This window comes from Stylophora pistillata, chromosome 1 (assembly GCF_964205215.1).
Source record: "Stylophora pistillata chromosome 1, jaStyPist1.2, whole genome shotgun sequence".
Taxonomy (NCBI): Eukaryota; Metazoa; Cnidaria; class Anthozoa; order Scleractinia; family Pocilloporidae; genus Stylophora; species Stylophora pistillata.
This window is the reverse complement of record NC_142519.1, coordinates 41707425-41734638: the sequence shown is the minus strand read 5'-3', so window position 1 is coordinate 41734638 and position 27214 is coordinate 41707425. Positions and strand designations below refer to the sequence as shown.

Sequence of the window (27214 nt, the reverse complement as noted above, 5' to 3'; positions counted from 1 at the left end):
ATCGCTTAGAACATCCATCATGATCAAATACTGTAAGCTACATTCTTCCTTTTCCCGCCCTATTTACTCTATTTCCTCCTTTTGTGGGTTATCTAACGATATTACGACGGGAAAATCGAATGAAATATTGACCTGAAATTTCATAAAACCCACGTTCTGTAATTGCACAAAGATATTTTGATTTGAAAATAAAGCGAGATATTAACTGGAATTTCGTAGAACCCACGTTCTGTACTTCTGCTCCGTTGACACGATTTAAGGTCGACGATTAGATCGTCAACGATCTGATTCGTAACGATCAATATCGTTAACGATCTGATTCGTGCTCGTTGTCTAAGAACACGTTCTTCGACAACGAGCACGATGTTACGAAAGATCGTTGAACCATACGATGAAATCGTATAAACGAGGACGTTCTTTTTAACGTCCTCGTTGTACTGGATTTTAAGGTTAACGTGGTCGTTCCTTTCAACGCGCTCGTTATACTCGATCTCGCGTAGAACGCGCTCGTCCTTTTTGACGTGCTCGTTATACTCGATTTCGTGTAGAACGCGCTCGTTCTTTTTAACGTCCTCGTTATACTTGATTTCGTGTGCCGTGCCCAGATGGCAGCATTGATCCTTAATTTGTAGTCATTGGCCTGCTCTTTTGATTTCCCCACTACTTTGTTTACAAAACATTTCGTTACAATGCTTCAAGCTACCACTTAGTTTTGTGTTTGGTATTGTTACACAAAGTAAATAAAAATGGATTCCTGTAAATGCTAAGAATTTTCAAAAGCACGTAGTTTCAGCGGACATTTACTCTCTGGAAATTTAAATGTTCTGGTTATACAAGTTTTCGTGACTGCATGCTCATCCCTTCTTCTGTAACGAGCGCTGAACGGCAACGGACAACTACATTATATCAAGCAGAATCCAAAGAGCTGCCTTCAATGCAAAAGATCAACAACCTATATTCACAGTCATAATTATTCTATCACAGAGGCGAGACATATCACAAATAGTTACAGTCTTATGATGGTATTTGATAACATGCACGAGCAATCGTCACAACTTTCAAATGCTTTTCTTTCATTTGTAAGGACTTCCATAACTTTCTTCTCCATCTCCTCAAGGGAAATGGTGACTTTATTCATTGATGAGAAATCCCGTTTCAAAGCAAAAAGATCTATAGCAACAATGTGAATCAAGTTCTTAATGCATAATCAAAAGATCAGAATGCCACAAGGTCTCTCCCAATGGGAGAAGGTCTGTTGAGAATTATGATTCTATTTTAAAAGTAAAATTATATGAAGAGGCTTGCTTGGTTGTTTTCTTATCATAATTAACACAAAACAACTGTTGCAATGAAAAGTGGACATGTAATGCTAAATATTGGGCCAAAGTTTACATGACATTCTTCACCCAAGTGGTGTTTTCCGATACAGATGATAATGTATTCTTTTTGTCGCAGCCATTTTCTTTAATTGAGCTGGAGAGCATAAATTGATCTTGCAAGAAAAAATTCAACCCATGTGAGAATGTCAACAAAATGTCAAAAGAAGGCTTGAAGGGAAGAAAGTTTAATGTTATGTCAAAAATTTCAAAATTAACACTGGCTTATACTCTTGATGAAATATAACAGTGAGAGACACATGATGGCTAAAGACCTTTTCATTTTCTCAAAATAAGTAAGGAAAAATTCATATTTCATGCTGCTGTGTGGTATTGTGTAGGTTAAGGTTTGTTCTTCTATTAAAACTTGGCCTTCCTTGTTCCTTCTCCAGTTTCTTCTTCCTCTTTGGGGTTTGTCTCCTCTGGGAGAATACATTGATTATTTTAAGACTCTTGAATGTAACCTGTTTAACTAATAACCAAATGTATCTTAACCTCTTTTCACTTGACCATACCATAATATTCTTACTACTGTGCATACCTTGTTGATCTGTTGTAAGAGGGGACCATGGTAATTCCAGAGTGGTGAAAAGATGCAACACACAATCTAAAATACGGTGGCCTTGTCTGCATATGGATCACAGTTTGGCACAAGCTGCCGCAACCAGTGCCATGACTTTGTAATTCGCCTTCTATATTTGACCAGATAGGTAGATATTTAATAATTATTCAAACTCCTGCATTCCATTTCTCAAAAGTTGTAATCTGCTCTTCATAATAATTAACAAGCTGTTTTAAAAAAAGAAAGGACTGATTCTGCAGCAGCTGCTACAGCACATGTAGCATCACAATAATCATTCTTCAGATTAAAATTATGATGAATTCTGGCTTTAGGCTTGTAAAATTAATGGTGACTGGCTTTCCAAAAGTGTATCATGATCCCTGCAGAAAGTTGAATCTTTTCTCTCCCAAGATCTAAATGTCAATATGGCATGGAGAAATTCAACCTTAAAAGGGTTACAGATGGATGATATTGTGCACCAAATAAATCGTTGACATCTGAATAAGCATACAATTAAGTTTTTTCTTCTTGTACTTGCCTACTGAAAAGCAATCTTTGAGTTTTAACTGTCTCTACCCATGCCAGCCATTGAACAAATTAAGGTCTTGCTTGCCTGGGAATGCAACAGAGTTGCCCTAGCAGGCCAGAATTTGACTATCTCTGGGGCCTTCCTTAGTGGTGGATGCTTATTGGCAACCAAAAAGCTGATCGTATATATTGTTATTGGCCTGAGCATTATAAGCTGGAAATAAATTCTCCTCATCACTCTTGGATACTGGGAACTAACAGCCACATGTAAAGTACTGTCAGTTCAAAATCAGACTTACAGCCCTTACCGTCCCTCTTTTAGATAGACACTTTTATGAAAGATGCTTCAAGAGTGGCAGCTCTTAGTTTTCTGACTTTTTTTTCTTTTCCTTGTCCAAGTGATGTTCTTTTTGTTCAAGGAAAGTCAAACCCATAGACCTAGGTTTCTTTCTTTTCAGTCCAGTGGTATCACTTTTATTTAATGTTGAGCTTTAGAAAAATAAATGACCAAAAACATGTCAGCTTATCGTTTTAGTTAATAATAGACTGATATTATTGGAGTTCACACAATGGAGATCACTGAGTTAGACAACCAAGTTTGTTCCATAGCAATAATCAAATATCATACCTTGTAGTTGTTCCTTAATGATAGAAAAGCTGTGTCAAATTTCCTTTTCCTTACAGTGACAGGCCTCTTTGATTTGGGAGTGACTGCAACAACATTTTGAAGAAATTTCAGACAATGTCTCCCCTGTAAAGCTATCAAATTATTATCTGGCATTCATGAATGATATTTTGGTTTATTAATTTACAAAGTGTGCAAGTATTCACCAGAGTGCAAAGGGCTATATTGCATGTTCAGTTAAAATAAAAATGAATGGGAAATGAAGTCAAATTAAAGTCAACTCTAGGTTATAAATGACAAAAAATTCTCAGAAGTGATTAGAAGTATTACAATTTTCTGAAAGGGACTAAATTGTGTATTGCTCTGCCAACAACATTATCATCATGCACACAGCTTCACTGCTTGATTATATTAATTTAGTGTCCATCACAAAAAGGCTGTTTGTCCAGGGAGAAACTGAAAGCCACAACAAACATGCATTTTTCACAAAATGAGCCACCATTCATTAGAGAAGAAGTTACAAGTTTACAAGTTTATTAGGTCTTCCAAAACAATTACTTACAATAAACACCGCCTGCAAATAGCGAGCTAATCTAGGCGGGCAATGTTAAGGACAAACAAACACGACATACTAATTGAAGACATTAAAAAAGTCGATTTTAAATACATTATTTGTCAAAAGAGGAAAAAAAAGAGATAAAAAGTGAAGAAAGATATAATTATAATTTATGATTGAGTTGTTATTAAGATGCCTTTTTTTAATTCAGAAATAAGAGTACTAGTGTCAGCATAACTGTCCAGAGTTTCTAGAGTTTCAAACAGTAATGCTTGAATATTCTTTTTGAACATGACATTGTGCTTTGGTAGTTTCTGATAGCTTTCGGGAATGCTGTTCCAAATTTTAGCACCAACAATGGAAAAAGAGTTCTTATGATGAATGAGCCTAGAATGATTAGTAGTAGTTACCAGAATATGATGAGCGAGTATCATACTGAGGTAATTGAATTATAATTTATGATTGAGTTGTCATTAAGATGCCTTTTTTTAATTCAGAAATAAGAGTACTAGTGTCAGCATAACTGTCCAGAGTTTCTAGAGTTTCAAACAGTAATGCTTGAATATTCTTTTTGAACATGACATTGTGCTTTGGTAGTTTCTGATAGCTTTCGGGAATGCTGTTCCAAATTTTAGCACCAACAATGGAAAAAGAGTTCTTATGATGAATGAGCCTAGAATGATTAGTAGTAGTTACCAGAATATGATGAGCGAGTATTATACTGAGGTATGTCTTGTGTAGAAGTAAATAGATTACAGAATAATTATAGAGTACATATGGAAGAAACTGTTAATTAGTGGTTTGATTTGCTTGCAGTTAATTCCATTGCTTAGTTATTGTAAGCAATCGATCTAAATACACAACACATCCCAATTTGACTACTATCCAGGTTTTTTTCCTTTGATTTTCAATTTGTCTTTTTTTTGGAAGGTAATCTATTTAAAGAGCAATTCAGGCAGATTACACCATCCAAAATTCCCTATAACTCTGACTATGTGAGACATTTAATTTAACTGAAAAAAAGCTAGCATGAATTCCCCAAATGCTTCATGATAGATACCAGCAAATTGTCCTGGTTGTGTTATCAGGCGATTTACTGCACTTCCCAAATCACATTCCAGTGTCAAGCATTTGAACACAAGCTCATCAATGCACTGCTCTTGCATCAAGTATCTCACAGAATCTAGGGGTAATTTCTAAATTTAGTTATGACACAACTGCAACAGAGAACTTTTACTGTAAGTTAATTAACTCACAAAAATAACATACTACATTATAGTGTTGCAAAGAATTTACAAAGTAGGATCAAATTTATTTTTGAGAATAGTTCAAATGGTTCAATCTTTCAGACTGGTCAATTAGGAAACTCATAGCTGAGTTACCTTTGGTAAAAAAGCTATATTTTTAAGTTACATTGCTTTCTACTAAAGTATTAATTTGCATGTCCAGCTATAATTATCATAATCAACATATTAAAAGACTGAGAAACCTTTGAGCCGACTCAGAAGGGGCAATTAAGATATATCTGTATATATGTACCTGACTTTGTAAAGTTGTTGTTTTAGGTAAGCAATACACCACATTTTCCCATCATTTGCTACAGACTCCATTAACCCATGTAAGTTAAGGGATTACTAGAAGGGATGGAAAATCACTGACCTGATTTAATTTCTTCTTGAGTTTCAGTGACATAGCTCTATCATTACAGGTACAATAAACAATACATTTTTGACTACTCTCTTTTTCTTGGGATTTCTTTTGAACAATATTTAGATTTCTTAAGGGCCTCAGTTCTTAAAGCACTGGTCAGTGAGGCTGGCTCTGTCTCCATGAACTCATATAATTGGTTTCAGTCTGTCAGAATGAATAAGGGAAGGCTGGTTAGGCCAGTAACCATTGTGATATAAGTAACCAAGGAGAAAGGGACAGGTTTACCTGACAGGGGTCCAGTAACCAAGGAGAAAGGGACAGGTTTACCTGAAAGCCTGCATCCAGAGGAAATAAACATAATGGGTGTGTGCTCATTACATGCCTTTGGTGATCTGTTGAAACAAAACAGGGTTCATCAAAGAAGCCATAGAGGCTATAACTGTCTAAGGGAGAGAGAATGTTCATTAGTTTTGGGGATCGAAGCAAGTAACACAAAATACAGAGTGACAAATTTTGGAACGTTAAGAAAGATGAAATACAACAATGTTCAGAAATATTTAGGGCTTTAAAGCCTTAAAAGGGCAGTGCAAATTAGCCTCTATATTATCACTAATTGTTTACAGTCCACAATAGGAAATCTTTAAATTACCAATTCACACACTGTTTCAAAAAAGGAGAAAAATCTCAGGACTTCAGTAAATCATTATGTTGATCATAAGAAATGCCCAGAAGACTTAGTCATTTCTTAAATTTAATCCAAGGCTACAGCATTTTGAATTAATCATGTTCAGGTAATGACATTTTCAAGTGAGAGTAATTTGGTGTTAATCAAGCACAAATAAATTCTTCACAGAAAACAAAATTAATTTACAAGAGAACATAAAGCAAGTGTAATTTGTAGTCTTTGAAAACTTTTCAAGTGCTTAATTTAACTAATGCTACAGTGCATGAGAAATCATGTTATTACTTATCAGCAATTTACATGAAAAAAGCATCAAAGAGCGTCAAGACACACGACCATTTGTGATTTAACACTGTCTTGTGTTACAACTTTGCACTTGTTTATAATTCTACATTTGTGTTACATGAAAAATGCACTCACTTGCAGCCAATTGGAAGCGCATAATTTCTTCATGTACATAAAAAATTAACGTGTTTATAATTTACTTAGTCTGGCCGCTCACGATAAAAGAGACAGTCACTTCTTAAAAAGATGACACTTACTTGATAGTCTTTATGAATTTGTTTTCTTCCCAGCTGATGCAATGCTTGATTCCTTGTTAACAGCAAACCCTAAGGACTCCAGCTTTTTGTAGATGATTGTTGTTGAATCTGAACTTTTTGCTGAGGACAAATATATGCATGCTCCTTTTCCACTTTCCTCTTTCTGCAATCAAAGTTAGCCATAGTAATTCACTGCACCCCTTTTAAAATGCACCATACCTGACTACATATTAAAAAGTAAATGACAAGGAAATGCTGTTTGTTTCCTAAAACTCCACATTTTGTACTTTGAATGGTCATATTAAACATGCAAATGATGTCTTTCTGAGGTCAGTTTGTCTACTTCTATAATCGACCTCTCGAGAAAGGCATAGCTTACTTACCCACAAAGTGCTTTCGTAAACAAAAAACTTCAGCCCAAAAATCCCTAGCAACGCGCATGCCCTGTTTATCGCGAGCTAGGTTTTTAAGGTACTGAAGCTTTTGAAGGATCGTTTCGAGCGATGAAATGATAGAACATCACACAGACTCACCTCGGCGCTCTTTGCATTTGTGTCAGAATCCTCACCTTTACTTTCGATCATTGTTCAATTGACGCGAAGAGGTACTAGGTTGTGATATGATGTTGGACTTTGCCTTCAGAAGGCATTGAAATTCTTCAACGTTTTTGCTTTGTACCTTACGTCCAGGCATATCTTCTTGCAGAGACATCCATGAAATCTGTCAGGCATTCTATCGAGTGGCCGCGGGAAGAGTTGCACGAGTCAACAAAACGTGCGGTGACAAGTGCACGTGAACCTGCACGTGAGGAACATACTTTCAGGTTAATTAAGGGGTATTGTACACAACAAACGAAATGAGTATGATAACAAGAGTAGTACCTTTTACGCCGAAAAAACTGTTTTTGAAATCTCATCGCGTGGAGGCAAACACAAAGTAAGCTAAAAATGCAAATATCGCGTTGAAGTTCAAATATTCGCCTCATTTGTTGGAGGAATCAGAGTTGAAGATGACACTTCATAACGTATTTACCTTGTACTGTTTGAGTGATTTCTGCATTTTTCCACCAAACTCGCCTCGTTGAAGGCTGTTCCGTGTAGATGGCTCAAATTCTTGCGAGAATGCTTCACAAGCTCCGGAAGATCTTGCTAGGTGTAAACTCAGTCACTGAATCTCTCCTCGTCCTCAAGAACGTCGCTCTGTCACCGCCGCAAGCCAATTATTTGTCAGGTATGTGTTCCAAATTGTGTTGAAGTGCTTGTATAATTTTTTGGAATGAAACACTTTTTTTCGAGTTCTTCTTTGAAGTCTTCATTGACTCCTTTTTTTGGAAGTTTTTATACCTGACTTTTCTAAGTCAAAATTTAACGACAATTTAAGAACTCCCATTCCATTGTTTCAGTCTGAATGTTTGCACACTCTTCTGCAAACATAAACCCTTTAAACCCAAGAGTGACCAGTTACTAATTTCTCCTTACAATATCATCCCTGAATCACACATCAAGGTCAGGAGAATTAAGGAAATGATCACCAACTAAAGAAGCTCTTGATTGCTACACAAATTCTCCCTGCCAGCACCACAGGAAATGTGTCGAGACAATAAGCAATTAAGCAATTTCATAGCAACGGTATAACACCAGTTAACCTCCAATAATGAAGTTTCGTACTTGGTCTTTCAGTCGTAAAACCTATTTCCAATTCATCCACGGTAACATTATTTATTATTAAAAGACTAGTGTAGTGTTTTGGAAGTATTTCCAGCCCTTCTGTCTGCCGACTCATGCTTCTATCTCGCGTTCAGACTTATCTGTTTCATCAGACAACCGTCAGAATCTGTTTGGTGTATTGGACATGTACGGTTTTTTAACTGATAATTTAATTGAAGAGAGAAATTTTACGGGAGACTAGTTAAAGTGCTAACTACCTATAACCGGAAAAAAGAAATTACTAAAAGACTAATTCCAATTATTTGTACCTAGGGCGGAATGGAAGATTTTTGAAACTCCACGGGGAAAGTCAGAAGCGACACTGAGCCGGGAATTAAGACTGACACTTGGAGACCACAGAGCACGATCTTCCTTTAAAATTTAAGGAGAGACAAAAAAGCTTGTTGATGAAATCTTTACATTCTACTCGTACTCCTACTATCGTTTCTCTGTTTGAACCTCAGCCTTTCTTTAGGGGGGTTCACTTCCCGTATGGTCTGTTGATCATTCAACCGGCAAATCTGAATCAAATCGTTTTGAACAGTCCTTCAACAACTGAAATGTTTTCCAAGTTACCTTTCAGCTATGAGATTGTGTTTAAACTATTGAACTCCACGATGGTTCAATTATTAGATAACAAAAAAAGAAACATGAGAGATGAAATATTATATTTTTTTTTAATTAGGTACTAAATGCCTTGACAATAACTTAAAGAACATTTAACACTTCTAAAAACATCCTCACTTGGGTTACACTTTTGTAATACTTTTCCCTTTCATTTTTGTTCAAGCTCCAACAAAATTAACTTAATGTGAGTAAATAAATGAGGCAGATGAACATGCATTATCTGACCTGTGCACTTAATACATATGTGCGGTGGGGTAAATACGATTAGTGGCTTGGCATTATCATAACAAAGAAACCACCTAGTAAATAATACTTGTAAACTTAATAATATTGGAATAATATAAGTTACGGAAACTTCTGACAACACGGGCGGCGCAATATAACCGTAAGGATGCTTTCACGAGATCTTATTCCGCATACCAAATTCCCTCCCTTTCGGACACCCCTTGACGATCAAACAATGCCGAACAAACATCACGAGTGCGAGTTAGTTACTTTGATTTTTTTTCGATCATTTTTTCTGAAAATGTTTTTGGTTAAGTAAATGACACAACAGTATGTAATCTTTCTACTTCTATTGCAATAATTAGAACTAAAAGGACTTGATAAGTCAGTGCTACCGGTTACAAACGTGTGTCCAGCACCATATCATCTTCGTCTTGCTCTGTTGAATAAAAGTAACCAATTATCAAGACACTTCAGCTATACATTGTTACCTTAAAAAGAAAGATAACAGTAAGTTTTGGAATAACGAAGAAGTTTTTCTTCCACCCAACGTGATGAACGAAAAATTAATTCCCCAAAACTTTAGAAATTAGCGGAAACGGAGGCCGGGTAAAACATACCTTCGTCCATAATCTGCTGGTGCCGTGGTGATTCATCTTCCATAGACTCTTCACCCCGATGTTGGGAGTCCTCGTTATCTCGCTTTGACTGCTGTTTTTTGTCCTGCAGTTGAACTTGGTTTACTTCCTCATCCACTCCTCTTGGTTTCTCTTGTTCAATTTCTACCTGTTTTGGACCTTTGTGGTCTTTTTCTCGCCATTCTTGATTAGAATCAACTTGCTGATTTTCGGTTTCTTCATGTTTCTCTTCTTGCTCTTGTTCATCTTGCTCATTTTCTTCTGGTTGCTGTTCACTTTCTTTTTTATTTCTTTTCGACTTCTCGTCTATTTTAGAACCAACCTCTAGCCCATGGTCGATTTTCAGTTCTTTTTCCTCTTCTTTCCAAGTGCGCAGCTGTTTGGATTCTTGGCCTTCCCCTTTTGGCCTTTCTTCAACAGTTTCATCTTGCTCACGCTCAGGTTCTTCATGTTCTTCTTTCAGCTCTTGGTCTTCTGGCTGCTGTTTACTAACTTCTTTGTTTCCCTTTAAATGACCAGGTCCAACTTCCAGCTTTGTGCTAGGTTCTTTGTGCTCATCGTTTGGTGCTTCGTCTCGTTTTGATTCAACTTGCTCCTGTTTGCTGGTTTCGTTTTGGCCTTGATTTGGTTCTTCGTCTTCTCTTTCAACTTGCCGCTGTTCGGTAAGTTCGTCTTGGCCCTGTTTTGGTTCTTCGTCTTGTTCTCGTTCAGCTTGCTGCTGTCCAGCAGGTTCGTCTTTGCCTTGTTTTGGTTCTTCGTCTTGTTCTCTTTTAACTTGCTGCTCTCCAGTAAGTTCATCTTGGCCTTGTTTTGGTTCTTCGTCTTGTTCAGGCTCAACTTGCTGGGGTTCAGTGGGTTTCTCGTTTTTTTCGCCTGATCCAGCATGTTGTTCCCTCTCTACCCATTCTTCCTGCAACTCGTCCTCACTATCAACAGCACTCCCCATTTCTTCTAGATTTTGTACTGTGTTCGATAAAGAAAACACAAAAAGGGAATAAGATTACAAAGTGCTCTCTCTCGTGGCTTTAGTTCGCTAGATCGCCAGATTTGTTGAATAAGCCACGTTGTGCGTTTTGCATTTGGTAACCGTATCGTGTAACTTCTCCATCCTTAGTAATTTGCGTCCCGCTTTTGCTTTTTCCGAATATCTCTTTTCTCTTTAAGAGTGAATGTTACCAATGGTCACACAATTGGTGGTAACAGCTGAAAAATAAATTTCGCCCATATTTGAAAGTTAGGTAGGTCTCAATGAGAAATAAATCACTGCATACTTTGTTTGGCTGAATATCGACTTATTTTCGAGAAAATCGATAATAGCTGAGTTCCGCCAAAATGCCGCTTTTGAAGCTCAAAATTTCACACGAGTCTTGGAGAGTCGCGCCACGAATTGAAAACAGTCACTTGGACCAGTGAAAAGTACCAAATCTTGAAAAACCACATTCAACATAGGTTGACAGCAATTTGAGCAATTCTTGATTGTTTATTTACACAATCTAATTGAATTTATCCGATCATCTTCTAGCTAGATCAAAAATAGGTCAAAAGTAGCCCGTTACTGATTAAACTATGTGCTAAAAAAAATAATCGACTGAGAATCTGGCTTTTGGAAGGCGAAATGTAGTTCTGTTCGATCCCCGAGGGAATTTTTGGGGATATCATTCGGCGTGAATTGTTGACGGTGCCATCAGTTAGCAGAAAATGTACATATCCACACGCAAACACGGTTGTTTCGCGTTTTACATCGAAACTACACCTTTTCCAACAAAATATCTTCTTACCCTCCCTGTTGATGTATCACAATAGAGGATTGCAGTCCTGGAAATCTTGCATCGATCGCTCTCAAAGTAGCGATATAACTTATAAGGGTAGTCTCCTGATAATGATTGTTTGAAATAACTACTCTTTGCCTTCCAAAAGCCATACTTTCAGTCGATTACTCTGTTTATGTGGTTTTCGTATACTAATTTTATTAATTGTATTTTTTGTAAATAATCTTGAATTAACATTGTTATTAAACGAAGTGTGTATCCATGAGCTTTTCTTAAAGTTTTACGAGACATTTTCACGCATTTTTTTCGATTATTAAGCATTTTATCATAATTTTTGTATATACTTTTAGAAATTATAGTGAATAAAAGTTTTTCTTTTCCACGATGATACATAAAACTTAATAAATAATGATGAAAAGTAGTCAAACTAATAAAAATTAGATTGTGTCTACAAACAATCAAGAACCTAAATTTGAGTGTTGTTTTTCAAGATTTGGTACCTTTCATCGGTCCAAGTGTTTTAAATCGGTCACGCGAGGTTCGTCTAAAATTTTGAATCGATATTCAGCCAAACGAGGTATGCAGTGCTTTGTTTCACTGTAAGGCCCACATGACTTGAAAAAGTGAGATTAATCGATTTTTCGGCTGTTGCCACATTTGGAAACTGTTCAATTTTTGGCCACATTTGCCCCTAAAAAAGGATTAAGACACAAGTCAACACTCTGGCCATAATAGCAATTTACAATACAAGCCCGGAAAAAATTAATCACAGAAGTAGCGAGAGCGTTTTAAAATAAAGGGCCACATGCAGAAAGATAATCAGAAGCCAGCAAGCTTATTAGCTAGAATCTTTGGCTCATACCAAGGTCTTTACAACACTAGCAGACAAGATAAGTATGTAATCGTGGCTCACCACTATGAAATACAACAACTTCAAACTTAAAAGGAGTGAGGAGAAAAATGACTCATTAGATTCGCCCCAAATAGCAATAGATATAAATCTACATAAATAAGGAATAAAACCTCCTCTCATGAGGCCGATTTGTTCAAAGCCTACAGAAAAAACGGCCTACGTTTTGGTTTGTTTTGAAACGAAGCTAGCGCCTCCAGCGTTGGTATGTGACGTCATATTGACAGTGATCATTTGACGGCGGCTTATACGAGAGAGCGATAGAGCCACCCCCTCCCTCCTAGGTGATGTAGATAATTACACAAGATATCATTATAAACTCACACCTCATTTACTGGGTGTAATGTAAAAAATTGTACCTTGTGTGGAGTAAAGGCTGACATAGTGTGCTTCAGGGACGTGTCCCAACAAAAGTGTCTTGCCTTTGTCAACAGGGCATTGTGGCCGTAAGATAACATCGTGAGAAGCGTTAAGACTGCTGACCACACGAATGCAAGTTTTGTAGCAGTTTGCTGCGGCACATAGAACAACATGGTCACCCCATGCGCCATCTTGCGCCATGTACGTTAAGTAATCAGCCCATGATTGATGTCCATGGACGAAGTGAAACAGATCTGTTCCATTCGGCTGTGAGAAAAGTAAAATAGAGAACGAAACTTGGAGAGTAAAGTTAATGGTACACTGGACCAGGTTGAGTACATTGGAAGGAGTCATCGAATGAGTAAAATAACAGATACTAAACAACAGTAAGAACGGATAATAACATATCAGAGTAATGATCACAAGGATCTGCATTGGATGTAGCAGTCTCAACTCCTGAGTTTGCCCTGCGAAACATCGTATATCTAATGTCCACCTTACCCAGAGTCAAGGTTATCCAATTAGGATTGTCCCTTCTAGGGGAGATTCAAGTGCGAAGTACTTTAAAAAAAAACCTCGGGTCGGCTGCTTTCTCATCAAGACAGAGCCCTTTCATTTTATCAAGGAGGTTTGAATTCCTCCGTGACCCGGACATGGTCTATAAAAAAAGACACTTGAACAACACAGCGTTTTTTTTACGAGCAATCCAGAAGTATTGAACAATTATTCTCCGAAATAAAGGGTGAATAGGGGTGAGTATCTTCCGAGGCAAAGAGGCAAGGTAATTATCCACCACTTTCACCAATCACAAGGAGCGCGCGGTGTGGTTTATACTAAACGATGATTTCAAGGTATTTGTGATCCTTATTATCCCCTACAGAACGAGTAGTGATGTGTTGACCAGTTTGCCCACATGTGGATCCAACCTTTATGGTGCTCCTAAAGTAACAGAGGTGAACACAGAGTGCAAGACATCAACTTACTAATTTAGGGTTTTTTCTGAGGTATTGGACCAGTAATTGTCTTAATTCGTCATGCTTGATTTTGATTCTCAAAGCAATTTCCAGTTGATCTGACAAAGCATAGAACATGCAATCTCCTGAACCTTCATTGTCGACGATTCTGAAGCCCTTGTCTGAAGCAATTTTCTTCAACTCAGTTTTTAGGTCTGTCTTGTCATTGACTTTGCTTGCATCGAGATGCATCTGCTGAAGCTGAGCAATTAACTGTGCAGAACCTAAGTGAACAAACGGATGGAGGAACAGAGGATAAATACCACCATGCTCGTGATTTAAGGAGGCCAAAACAGAACAATTCTACGTTTTAAATACTTTTTCTCTAGGTTTCCACGAGTTCTTAATAATAAGTTTCTTTGATATATAGAGGAACGTTATAGAAAAGAAAGTAAAAAGTAATTCTTAGCCAACTGAGGTACTTCAGGTTCGTTTTCACGTAAGTTGGGGTCAAAATGGCAAATATTATTTAAAATAACTAGATAACTCTCCATAATATCATCCAGATCAGAAATTCAGAGGAACGTGATTTTCTTGAGACTAGCGTTTGAACACAGCTAGGTGTCCATTTCAGCACGTCTCACTTGTTCTAAACATCCTTGAGAGGCAGTCTCTCTAAAAGCGGTAAAGTCCATTTCGGCAACATTCCGCCTGGTTCGCGGTTCGGTTGAAGACTTATATCTAAACAAAGACCTCTTGAAGTAATTACAGCCCCCTTTTCAACGAATTGGGTATAGAGAAACCCCGTGAACAATCGTTATCAGGAGGGGTTGACTATTCTTCCGAGTTATATCACTACTGTGAGAGCGATGCAAAATTTTCAGAACTGCAATCCTCTATTGTGATACAGCAACATGAAGGATGAATGAATATTATGTTGAAAAAACTGTGGTGAAATGCGAAACAATCGAGTTTGCGTGTGTATGTATACAGTTTCGACTAACTGTCGGCACTGTCTAATCAACGCATTTCATCCACTTTTAAAATTTAATGAAATCGCACTGAAACATTTCCCCTAAAACTCCTTCGAAGATTGAAAAGAACTACCCTTCATCTTCCAGAAGCCAGATTTTCAGTGGATAATTTTGTTTAGCACATAGTTAAATAACGGGTTACTCTTGATCTATTTTAATCAAATTAGATAAAGGTCGGATAAATTCAATTAGTTTGTGTATACAAAACAATCAACAAATACTCAAATTGCTGTCAACATATGTTTTGATGTTGTTTTACAAGATTTGGTACTTTTCATCGTGGCGCGACGTTCCGAGATTCGTCTAAAAAATGTTGAGCTTCTAAAGCGGCATTTGGTGGAATTCAGTTATTATCGATTTTCTCGAAGATAAATTGATATTCAGCCAAACGAAGTATGCAGTTCTTACTTTCACTGTAAGGCCTACCCAACTTGAGAATATGAGCCGAGTCGATTTTTTGCCTGTTGCCACGATATTGCGAAAGTGTGCGATTCTTGGCCACATTTGCTCTTGATACCTTATCAAAACCATTATTTCTAGAATTTTAACTGTCGAACAAACAAGTAAATTCTAAGTTGCTATGCGTCTGTTCAATGATGATACACGGGGCGCAACGGAGTGTCTGTGATGTTCTAAGCCCATTTTTCAGTGAGCAATTTCAGAATAGACCCACGGCAATATGGAATCCATTTGTTTTTTTTAATAAAAATAGAAATATTGTCAATGGTGACTTTGTCTATGGATATTTTCTTCTCTAGATCATACCAAGAATCAATTAAATTAGATTCAAACTTACTATACATGTACAACGGAAAATTGCAGTCATTAAAGTGTTTCAAAATATGGATGATTGTAAACTTCAAGCTAAAGGTCAAATTTCTTTTTACACCTTCGTTAGAATATAAAAAATTGGAAAAAAAAGTCAGCTGGAACTTTTTCAGCTACATAAATTCCTCATTGTTCTTTGATCATTCTGTCCTGTTCTTGGTTTTTGGCTGCCAGATGTTGCATTCTCAAAATTTTTGCAGTCTGTGGATAAGTGAATTGAGTGCGTACCTTCTTCGATAACTCTCATTTCCATTCCCTGATCTTTAGCTGGCACAAAATAATAACACAAGCGAAAAAAACGTCAGCAACAAACATATTGTTCACTCATGAGGTAGTCATATTTTTCAATGAGACTGAGTCTAACTAAGTGTTAACATGAAATAAACAAGCTTGTTATTACATGTAGATACCTGTCTATTTCTTATTCACTTGACTTATGGGTCAATTTGATTTATAAACACGCGGGATATCTGTTCTTAGAACTGTTTTATACGTAGCTTTATAACATGAAACAGAAACAAAAAATGAAAGAACGGGGAATAACACTATACAAAATGACGAAAGATTAGTTAAAATTGTTAAAGGTTACCTTCATTTTGATTTCGGCCAAGTTTTGCTATCAGATAATCCCACAACGGTCGGAGTTTGGCGTTGAGGACACCTCGAACCTTAATACATCGAAAAAAAAAAAACAAAAAACACAGTTGTAATCAGTACACAGTGCTTTCTCCCCACTCCCCATATTAAACCTTCGAGTCTTTGATTTCCCCTCGAATGCGAATGAATATAGAAATGGCAAAATTAAACTTAATCGCCGAAGATATACTTTTCAACCGTTCAAATAATGACCTCGTGTACCTGTGGGGTAGAAAAGGTGTAGAGAATGGGATTGATGGCAGAGTTAACCGGCAGAACAAAGACTGCGATCCAAACTGCCATGTCACCACGTACACGGAAGGACTTTTCCAGGAGAGACCTCACTCCAATCACCACGATAGGCAACCAGCAGACACAGTCGGTAAGAACGATGAAGAACACTCTTTTGGCGAGCGAGGCCTCCCTCCTCAGATCGGCTGCCCTCTGCTTGGCTTTCATTTTCCTCTCTCTTTCGGTTCCTTGCTTAGCCAGGCGCCGATTTGATGCGCAGGACTTAAAGATTATCATTGAGTAGGCCACAATGACACATAACACAAGGGAAAAGTTTAGACCAACAAACATGGCAACAGAGTACTCCCAGCCTGAGGGCTTATCAGCAGAAAGCTGCAATGGGAGACAAACAACTGATCTGCCATAAAAATGATGACCCTTCTGGCGACTACCAAAGTAATCGAAGCCTACCGTGGGAATAAACGCAATTATACCACCAACAATCCAGATAAACACGCACAGAAGGTGCGTAACCCTAATTGTAAGGGACTTTCCGCTGTAGGGATACATGATATTTTTAAGCCGATCGGCAGAGAGCAAGCAGATGAGCATCAAGGACACCTCGCTTGACAACACGGAAAGGGAACCTGTCATCTGACATGGCAAACTTGAACGCCAATAATAGTCATGCAAGAAATACTGCCCTGCCCAATTGGCATCCATCACACCTATAATGATCAGGTACACACCCATCAGTCCATCAGACCCGGCCAAATTTATCAACATGATAGCCTGTATCTTGTTTTTCTCCTTTGTTTCCTTAAACACCAACCGCCACACGATCACAAACACAGCACCAACTAATGTCATAATTCCTACAACCCAGAGACAAATCCTTGGAGCTCGATCTTTGAGCATCCTTTCACAACTTGCAAAGCTGTCGACATAAGCAAAGTCGCAATCCGCGTCCTCCTTCCTCAAATGGCAACACATCAGGTTGGTGTCTACAGTCCTACGGTTTATAAAAAGAGTTGAAATGGATCACAAAAGTGAAAAAAAATGGGAATTTTTGATTCGTCACAATATTTGAATTTAAGACAAAGAAAGGGTGATAGTAATACTCTACATGCTGCCTTATTGTATACAGATAAATGAAATTCTTCAGTTAAACATCTCCAGACATCGGGAATATTCTTCTGACTTACGTTGTTATCAAATTTTTCATGTTCGAGAAGAAACCGTCGGGTAGTTCTCGCATTTGGTTGTAATGGAAGTAACTGCAATTTAAAGGAAAAGCGATTCAATTTAATACCAATATTTCATAAAGATACTGCTGTTTTAACCCTAAGTATTTTCAAGCTTTTGGGTTCTCTTCTTTCCTTTGCTCCACCCAATCCTCACTTCCCTCAAAACTTCAACTCTTAACACTTCATGAGACTCCCTGGGATTGAAGGGAGAAGGAATGAACGGATGGGTATACCATCGTCAAAGAACAAATTTGCCTCAGTTTCGTTGATACCCAACCAGTTAGGAGCCTAAGTAATGGAAAAAATGGGCATTTTAGAAGACGAGAGAGCAAGTAACCAAGACTTCCTTTCCAACATAACTTAATAAGAATAACCCGTTACTGAGTACGTAAAACACACTTAATATCTAGAAATATATATACATACGATATTACAGTAATCTACTTGAGACGGGACGTTAAATTAAGAGGAAGCCCTCATTTAGTTTTTCCCAAAAGTTTTCCAGTGGTCAGATGTGATTGTTTTAGGAGTATAAAATTCGCGCGTGATTAACGATATAAACAACCTATCTTTATTTTTACACTCGTAGAAGCATCAATGGGTAATTCGAATAACGCAACTCTCAACTTGCATGATTCGGCCAATTGGATTACGTGTCCGTGAAGATAGGGGGGGGGGAACGCTAATCCGAGAATTAAGCACACTGTCTCACTTGAATGTGGAATTAACTCTCGGTGAAGTTTAATCACACGTACGCCTTGAATAGAAACAGTTTTTTCAAACTCACAGGAATCGAATACTTGGCGCGATATCTTTGAATTGCTCGTTGCTCACTGTGCGGATTTTGTTGAAATAAAAGCTCCTACAAATGAAAATAGAATGAAAGAGTAACTCGTAAATGACAAACATGAAAACATAAATTTAGATTAAAAGAAGAAATCAGAATGAGTGACTGCGAGTGAGTACGAGTAACACCGAATGACCACGAGTGACCACGAATGACCACTAGTAACCCCGGCTGGTCGTGATTGACCACGAGTTACCATGAGTAACCACAAGTGACCAAAAGTGACCACGAGTGACTAGAGTGACCACAAGTGGGTAAGAGTGGCCACGAATGACCCCAAGTGGGTAAGAGTGACCACGAGTAACCATGAGTAAGCCCACGTGACCATGATTGACCACAAGTAACCAGGGCCCGGTTGTTCAAAAGACAGGTTAAACTAACCTCTGGTTAGGCGTAACCGGAGGTTAAATTTCCTAACCGTCAGTTTGTTAACTCGCTGTTAACTCGCATTGTTCGAAGCCCGGCTAGAGGAAAAGTTAGCTAACCTCGGGTTAAGCGCGTTTAACCCGCGGTTAGCATCCCATAATAAACTATTCGTACAATGTTACCATCCAGCGATCGACTGGCATCCCATCCAGGGGGAGTAGAAATACTCCTAGTCGCTTCATGCTACAGAAACCGGAGTTAAGCTCCGGAGTTAAGCACCGTCGATTTCACGCTGAGTACCGGCTCTAAATCTCCTTTCTCGTGGTCGCCTTCTGCGTAAATCGCAAAACAACAAGTCCACCATCTTTATTCCTGATTTAACAGGAGTTTAACAATCTAACCCTGCTCGCACGGTGGATTAAATTTAACCCATCGTTTAACCCGAGGTTAGTATTAACCTTCCGTTGAACAACGCAACTAACCTCCGCTTAAAATTTAAGCCAGGGTTAGGCCGATTTAACCCTGGGCTTAGCCTTAACTCTCTTTTGAACAACCGGGCCCAGGTGGTTAAGAGTGAGCACGAGTAACCCCGAGTGAGCGACCACGAATGACCACTACTCTCCGTGAGTGACTCCGCGTGATCAAGAGCAAATAGCTAGTATGCAGTAATCAAAGGAAGGGAAGGGTGGTGTCATCTTCCTGCTTCCCGCCACATGAATCTTCTAACCGGTTTCAATCACTCGTCACCCTTCTCCGTCAACCTTTTGTCTTTGAGTTTTTCCTTTTTTGTCGTTTTGTTTTATCTTTTTTTGTCCAATATCAAGGGTTTTTGCTTTGCTATTTATAGCTCGTTGTTTTTCCATTAATTTCTGTAACTTTCTTTCTTCTATCTTAGCATTCTAGGTGGAAACGGGCTCATTACATAACATTTTTGACAGTTGAGTAGCTCTGAGACCTGCCCTTTGAATCAAGGAGGTGATACATTGTTTGCATATGTCAGTCTCCGGAAATGGTTATCTACGGTGAAATCATAGGTCTTTAGATGAAGTCACCTGATGACAAGGAAACTATGATGTCACTCAAATTTATGACCACTTTACTTTGATGACGCGTAGTCACTCTTGGTTGTTAGTGATCACTCGTGTCCATTCGCTGGCGATCTTGGTCACTCGTGTATACTTTTTGACACAACCTACTCAAATGACGGAGATGAAGACCATGCCGACGATTGCGCTCTCACAATGACCCCAGTTTTTCAGTGCTTCACTAACGTAGATTAAAAATGATAATGAGAAACAGAGACTTACATGGATTGCATGTTTGTCAATCCTTTAAAAACTCCAGGCTGCAGGTACTCAATATTGTTTTCATAAACAGCCCTTGAACGACAGAGAAGAAAGATCATGATCAGTTAAAGTACAGAAAACTCTAGAAGAGAACTTCCGTTGTAGAAAAACTTTTAATGGCTTCATCGACTTTTCCATGTCTTATTACAAAATATCCTTATGAACTATGTGACACTGAAAAGTAGATTGAAAATAGACAAAAACTTCACTGCAAGGGACTACTTAAAAAATTAGGTGAAGGCAGTTAGCGGTTGCCTTACTTAATCCGAGTATGAGTACGCGCTGCTTTATGTACGGGAAAGAATTGCTACATCCTTTTAGTAATTGCCTTCTTTTTCTGTCATGTGAAATCTTGTCAGTAAGATCCGAGTTGGCAGTTGTTATCCTGGATGTTATAGTAACTTCAAACTCGAGCAACGTTAACGTGACTCAGGTAACCTCCAATGTGTCTGAGTCTAAGCCTGTCAAAGCACACTAGTTTGAGTAATTCAACGAGACCTTGAACAAAAGGGGGTGAGGGAATAGGTCTGTTCACCCTTTGTATTACGCCACGGATACAATTTACTCATAAGTTAGAGAATTATTTGTCCCTCAAGTAACAGGGTAGTTTTTTTATGATTGTTTTGTTTTTTCGTTCGCAATCGCATGTCCTCTAACAGAAATTTTAAAAGAACCAAATAATAAGACAGCAGCTGATGAACCTTAATTACAGATCAGATATTTGTAAGATTACGAATTATTACAAGTGCGGTTAGGTATAATTTCCGTTCGCCACCTCGTTCAGTTAAAATTACTGGGTTTACTTACAGGTCTTTCAATTTGGACAAGCCTTGGAACTGATCCTTTGACAGGGTTACGAGGCTGTTGTTCTCCAGGTATCTACGCGTTAAATTAAATGTACGAGACGCTCTGTACCACTATTATATATCACCAATGAAACACCTTGTGACTCTTGTGAGCTTTCGCGCGAAAACGTGATATCTTCCCAGCGTGAATATCGTGTTATCTTCACAAGTAAAAATATCGCCGCTACCATGGCTACATAAATTGCACCTTCTGCTGCTAAAGCGAAATGGTTTCGTTCTTTATTTCTGTTTACATAATTAATAGAATATTACATGGCCACTTGGAGATACGAAATTTATCTTCTCGTGTTGAAAAGTATTTTTTAAAACTCCAAGAGAAATTTGAATGCCATATACTATCCTCCATATGTTGCGCTACCTTAAAATCATGATCCTTGATAATTCTTATTTTCTGCGTCTATTTAATTTTAAAAGTTACTGCATATTTTTTCGATTAAAATTAAATCCTTAAACAAACTTTCTTAGGTCCCAAGAATAATCGGTAGACTACTTCAAAGCATCCTTTTGATTAATGCTTATTAAACAAAACACGCACTAAACCAGTTTTTATCACAGACACAAATCACTTACAAAGTTTCTATCTCGGAGAGATTTTTTAACTTTGGCAAACGCTGAAGTTTGTTACTGGAGAGAAAGCTTAAAAAAAAGAAACAGAAGAAGTTGAAAAATAAGTCAACTGCATTGGTATTTGAGACTCTCGGATAGCTTTTTATTATGTCATAGAAGGGACCTCGTAAATTGACGATAAAACTTAACTGTTTATTTGCAAGGTAATACATCTTAGCTGAATACCTAAACCTTTTGTTCCTAAACTTGAGAATGTGAAAAAAAGGTGGCATTTGTACTCCCGCTGTTTAAATGGTCGTTTGCATATAATGATATGAATTCGCTTCTCCGTATTGGTGCATCGAAGCTATGAATTCAAAGTGTTGCTCATATCGCAAATCAAACTTGTGGGAATTAAACGTAACGTTTTAAACCTTCCCCGATCGCTTGGCCAGAGAAAACATTTAGTGTCCAGTAAACTGGAAAAAACACTGAGCGAAGCAGTCGAAATATTTTATTTAATTTATATTTTCTTTTAACTGCTGTTAATGACCAAATCCACTAAAGTTAGCATTATATACCGGGGTGGAGAGGTGTTCCAATCTCTCTCTACCCTGTTATATACTGAAGCTAGTGAAGCGTATGGGGCAGTTTACCTTGATATGTGAATTGCAATTGTCGAACAATTTTAGCATGCTATTAGGAATGGCCACAACGAAAAGGTTTTACTGAAAGCTCAACATAAAAAACGCACGGTTTCACTCGCTGTACAAAATGCCACTTACAGCCTTTTCATCCGAGTAAGGTTGCCAAAAACATCTTCGGGAAGACGCTGAATTTTGTTGTTTGACAAATCCCTTAGAGTGTTTATTGAGACATATAGTAAGCTAACATTTAAGAACATAAATTCTACTTAAAAAAATGGGACAGTCCCACTCCTTAACGTATTTCATGTGCTGGACAGGAGCCAAAATCGGCTAGCTGCCTGATAGTACAATACTAGTTATTTTTTTACCAAGTCAGTAAATTAAAAGCTTTTTTTTTTGTGTCTCTGAAAATATTAAATATGACCAGGAATCTCCAATATGCAGCATCTGGACTCAAAGGACATATTTATTCCATGTATAATGCTGAGAGACCTTCTGTTAAGACAAAAATGGCAGGGAGACACTTCATTGTATTATGACATCTATCACTTGACCACTACTTTACTCTCAATCGTTAATTTCCAAACGAGGCTTAATTCGAAAAAGCTAGATATAAGTGATATTTTCGACTAATTTTGGACCACCAACTATTAATGTTAATATCTGACCGGTAAACCTTTTTCGAACAACGGAAAGTCCTACTTACAGTACTTTTAGGTTGGTATTACTGCTTAGTATCCCTCGAGGCAAACTCTGCAACTGATTGTAGGACAAGTCCCTAAAGAACGTGTTTGGAGAATGAGATGATTGCCAGTTAGGAAAAAATAAACAAACAGACAAAGATTCAGTTGACAAAGTCCATTTCCAAGAGGGAGGCCTATTATCACCATGTGCGACTCTGACATTTTGTATCTTGAATGACTGTTTTTCTGCCGAAATTCTGATCTGATAGAACTTAGGTAGTTGCAGTTCATTATTCAGCTACAGTAATCGTTACATAAGTAACAAATATTACGTTCATACATTAGAAAGAAACACATTGGGAGATTTTGGGTTGATAGCCCCTTATCGATTGTGCTAGTAAAAGTAGCTTATTATGCTACTAGCAGTGCCCGATATTTTTCCAAATTATGCTCCTTTTTGAAAATTATACTACTTTTCCTTAATGTATGCTAAAAAATAAAATGAAATAAAAACACAAAACTAATCCAAAAACCATTTCCTCTCAGGCAGCCGTTCTCCTTCTAAGTTACTCGACGCCATTTTGTTGCCTGTGGAAGCGGGAACTGGGACCGACGCAATATTTATTTCCGGTTTGCCCAGTCCTCTAGACGAATAACGACGCAGTATTGCGGTAACCTACCTCCCCTCCCCCAGACGAATGAAAATATACTGAACTATGAACTTGAAAATAGTCAATCTTAGACTCTGACCAAGCAAGTTACGACTCTGGTAACGTTTCCTTAAAAAAAAAAAAAAAAAGATATGCCGATTATATTAGAAGTGCTACTTTTAGAAAAAGTGCAAAGATTATACTGGTTTTTCTAAATCATGCCAAAACTTAAGCTAGCACAATCGATAAGGGCCTATGGGTTGAACCTGTGAAAAAGTCTTCACATCAGTTTCTAAATCTTATTACCGGCTCATAATTTTTTAATTGAGGCCCCCTCTCTGAAAAAAAATTAAATTTAACGGTCCAGTTTTTCTTGGTTTTCATTGCGTTTACTATATAAATACACCTTATTTGATGGTTCATCAAAATCATAAGACAGGCGGATGATTTGTGAGTTCCATAGTATTTTTCTGAGTCCTCTATTGGCGAGGAAAGATGGAAGCATTAAGCTTTCATCTTTCCTTCCATTAATTGTTTGCTTGTTGAATAGGGTAGAAGGTAAATTCAGTTGGCTATAACTCTAAGTTTTCTTTTTTTTTTTTGGCCATTGGACTAGATTTGGACAACTGTCTAAGGAAGTGAGTGCAAGCCCACTGGTGAAGTCATCTGGACACACCCAATGTCACGTGAACCAGAAAAAACCCTACCGTTCTCATGAAATATACGATTTGACTTTTTCAAGTCTCTTTTAATATGCACAATTAGTAAGTGTAATCAAATGGCGACGAGTGAACTTAGGAAATAATCTCAAGCGCGTTTTGTCAAAATTCTGATAAGCCTTTAGGCGAGGGAAATTATCAGAATTTTGAGAAAACGCAAGTGAAATTATTTCATAATTTTATGAGGAAACCATTTGATTACCTTTTAATATCGTGGGTGACAAATTACGTTCACAACCGTAATTAATTGTTTTTACTGATTTATTCTATCGAAAACCGAGAACATGAAGAAGGATACAGTTTTCGTTTAAAGCATTCATTATTGTTAAGTTCGTAATTTTCTGAGTTTCTTCACAAAAAATACCTTTCGAATTCTTCGTGCCTGTTAATAATTTTCGGCCGTTTCTTTTAATTTCGTAACTTCTTCAAGGGTCACCTTTTTAAATCTCGACGCCATCTTGGCTCTGATCGAGATACAAGAGATGTTACCATGACAATTTTGTAATTTCACATGTGAAATTAAAAATTAACGCTGAAATTTTGTGCCAAAATTAAGGAGTAATTTGTCACCTAATTTGTGACCATCATGTTCTGACGTGGAAGCTCTCCTCCTACGATATTCGAAGGCCGATTTTGTGCTGGATCATGGAATTTTTAACGAACCGTAAGCAAAGGATAAAACTGAGCCGCGATTGCTTCTCGGAGTGGGAAGCTGTTCCTGCAGGGGTGCCACAGGGGACGAAATTGGGCCCTTGGCTGTTCCTTATCATGATAAATAATCTTTCTATTGCAGACACAATTATTTGGAAATACGTTGATGACACCACTCCTGTCGAATCAGTATTGAAGAATGAGTCTAGCTACATGCAATTACGTGTAAATGAACTTGTAAGACAGTCAGAAGTTGATGGCTTCCAATTCAATGAGTCTAAATGTAAAGAACTGAGAATATCATTCTCCAGATCATGTAGTCTGTTTGATCATATTACTATCAATGACAAGCAAATCGAAGTTGTTTCATCCGCAAGGTTGTTCGAAGTGATAGTCTCGGACAACCTCAGGTGGAATGCACATGTAGAATCTATATGCAAAAAGGCTGCGAAGTGTCTGTACTTCCTAAAACAGCTAAAGCGTGCTAAAGTTCCATCTGAGGATATGCTACTTTTCTATACAACATGTATACGCACTGTATTAGAATATGCGTGCCCAGTTTTTCATCATTCTTTGCCGCAATATCTGTCCAATGAAATGGAAAGGTTGCAAAAACGGGCTTTGCGGACGATTCAACCTGACTTATCCTACGCTGAGGCTCTAGTAGCTCTTGACATTGCGTCACTGTACGAGAGGAGGGAGATCTTGTGTGATGCTCTATTTGATCAGATTGTAAGGGACGAAAACCACAAGCTCCATGATCTGCTGCCTCCACGCAACGAGTCCACCTATCGCACCCGTAGCCAGAGATACTTCAAGCTACCGATTTGTAAGACAACTAGGTTCAAAAACACCTTTATCATGGCGAACAGTTTTAATTATTAGTAGCTATCTTATTTATTTGTATTTTGGTTTTGATACCTCTCTTATTGTATTTTATTGTAGATTACACTTTGCGGCTCTTATTGTAGTTATCTTAGAGTAAGAGATAATTTATTCCCATTATAAAGTAAGTCGTATTTCAGCCGGCCCGGAAGCTGCAATGATTTTACTTCCTAATAAAACTATCTATCTATCTATCTATCTATCTATCTATCTAAAGCTATCTATCTTACTGCAAAGGAAAGAAAGTGCAACTTTTCATTTCCGAGAGCAGTAAGTTTTTGTTTGCAACGAAAGTAGTGCTTCATTCTGCAATTCTATAATTTTGGAACGTCCTGTTTCTGAATCACCCACTCAACAACTGATCAAACTCCGTGACCGAACTTTTGACTACTGGCTACGATCAATAAATCAAGAGCGAGAGGTTTTCAAAACCATATCTTGAACGACTCAGTGAGAACGATAGATCACATACGAATGACATGCAGAGGAAAAGAATATCAATATTGACAAAAAATCTCGGGGAAAAAATCGCAACATTTGTACTTACACTTCTTCCAAGGCGGACATTTCTTGTAGAAGGTTTCCAGGCAACTTTTCCAGCCGGTTCCCTCTCAACCGCCTACATTGAGACACGATAAAAATGATCTGACCGGACGAAACTTTAATTATGTTAAACGAGAGTTTTCATCGTAACAAATCGGCGATGGGATACGAATTGATTCTCACAGAAAAAAGAAAATGCAAATGAGGAGAATGCAGAAAGTGGAGACTGAAAAATAGAATTCTATATTGGACTGGGTATTACTCTCCGCAATTGCTTAAATCCACGAGGATCAGTTTGTCATTCCTCATAGTTCATGTTTTGTCTGTAACCATTTATTTTGAATACACCAAGCCATTAATAATACTCTGAAAAATAACTCTTTTTTTAACTCTCGCTCTCGCTCAGAATAACCGGCCGTCATTACAGATTATCTGCTCATTATCTAACCTTGCAAACTCTCTCATCAGAGAAAGATGTCAAATGTAATGTAACCGGTTTTAATTTAACAGCTATTTCCTACACCCTTCTACCGCCTTTCCGATTAAGAACGATTCATAACTCAATACTGTTCTCGTGGACGGGATCACCGAATTTACACATCGACATGTAAACTCCCCTACGAATCTGCACGGCGTGTTTTTAATCGACAGCAAAACGCTGGGCTTAGGCGTAGGTCTGTCCATCGTGAATTTTACTTTCTCGTCTTTTCATGTTTCCTTCACTAAGCTGAGTTTCTTCATTGTATTCTGTACTTTTAGCACGACGATGCACCAAGGTAA

General features: G+C 37.8%; 1 protein-coding gene and 1 long non-coding RNA gene across 2 annotated transcripts; both read right to left on the bottom strand.

Moving 5' to 3' along the window:
* Positions 1-627: 627 nt before the first annotated feature.
* LOC111347323 (uncharacterized) lies at positions 628-3519 on the bottom strand. The gene is made up of 3 exons (XR_016000291.1): positions 3095-3519; positions 1918-2068; positions 628-1798 (listed from the first exon to the last, which is right to left on the bottom strand). It is a non-coding gene; the product is annotated as an uncharacterized LOC111347323 (long non-coding RNA).
* Positions 3520-8890: 5371 nt separating this feature from the next.
* LOC111344670 (uncharacterized) lies at positions 8891-26743 on the bottom strand. Its single transcript, XM_088747940.1, has 14 exons — positions 26697-26743; positions 26439-26510; positions 23010-23081; positions 22442-22513; positions 21681-21746; positions 21052-21123; positions 20206-20277; positions 18473-18547; positions 17644-17715; positions 16430-17450; positions 16161-16239; positions 15800-15838; positions 9700-10680; positions 8891-9518 (listed from the first exon to the last, which is right to left on the bottom strand). Exons 1-14 carry the CDS (start codon positions 26741-26743, stop codon positions 9478-9480), a joined length of 2781 nt encoding a protein of 926 aa, XP_088604066.1. The 3' UTR covers positions 8891-9477.
* Positions 26744-27214: the final 471 nt, after the last annotated feature.

Bases quoted from the DNA above. Each gene is read 5' to 3' on its own strand.
- LOC111344670 (XM_088747940.1), bottom strand. From the start codon at position 26,743: ATGAGGAATGACAAACTGATCCTCGTGGATTTAAGCAATTGCGGAGA. The intron at 23,082-26,438 runs GTAAGTACAAAT...CACGTTCTTTAG, and splicing joins ATGTCCGCCTTGGAAGAAGT to GGACTTGTCCTACAATCAGT. The intron at 22,514-23,009 runs GTAAGTAGGACT...AAACACTCTAAG, and splicing joins AATACCAACCTAAAAGTACT to GGATTTGTCAAACAACAAAA.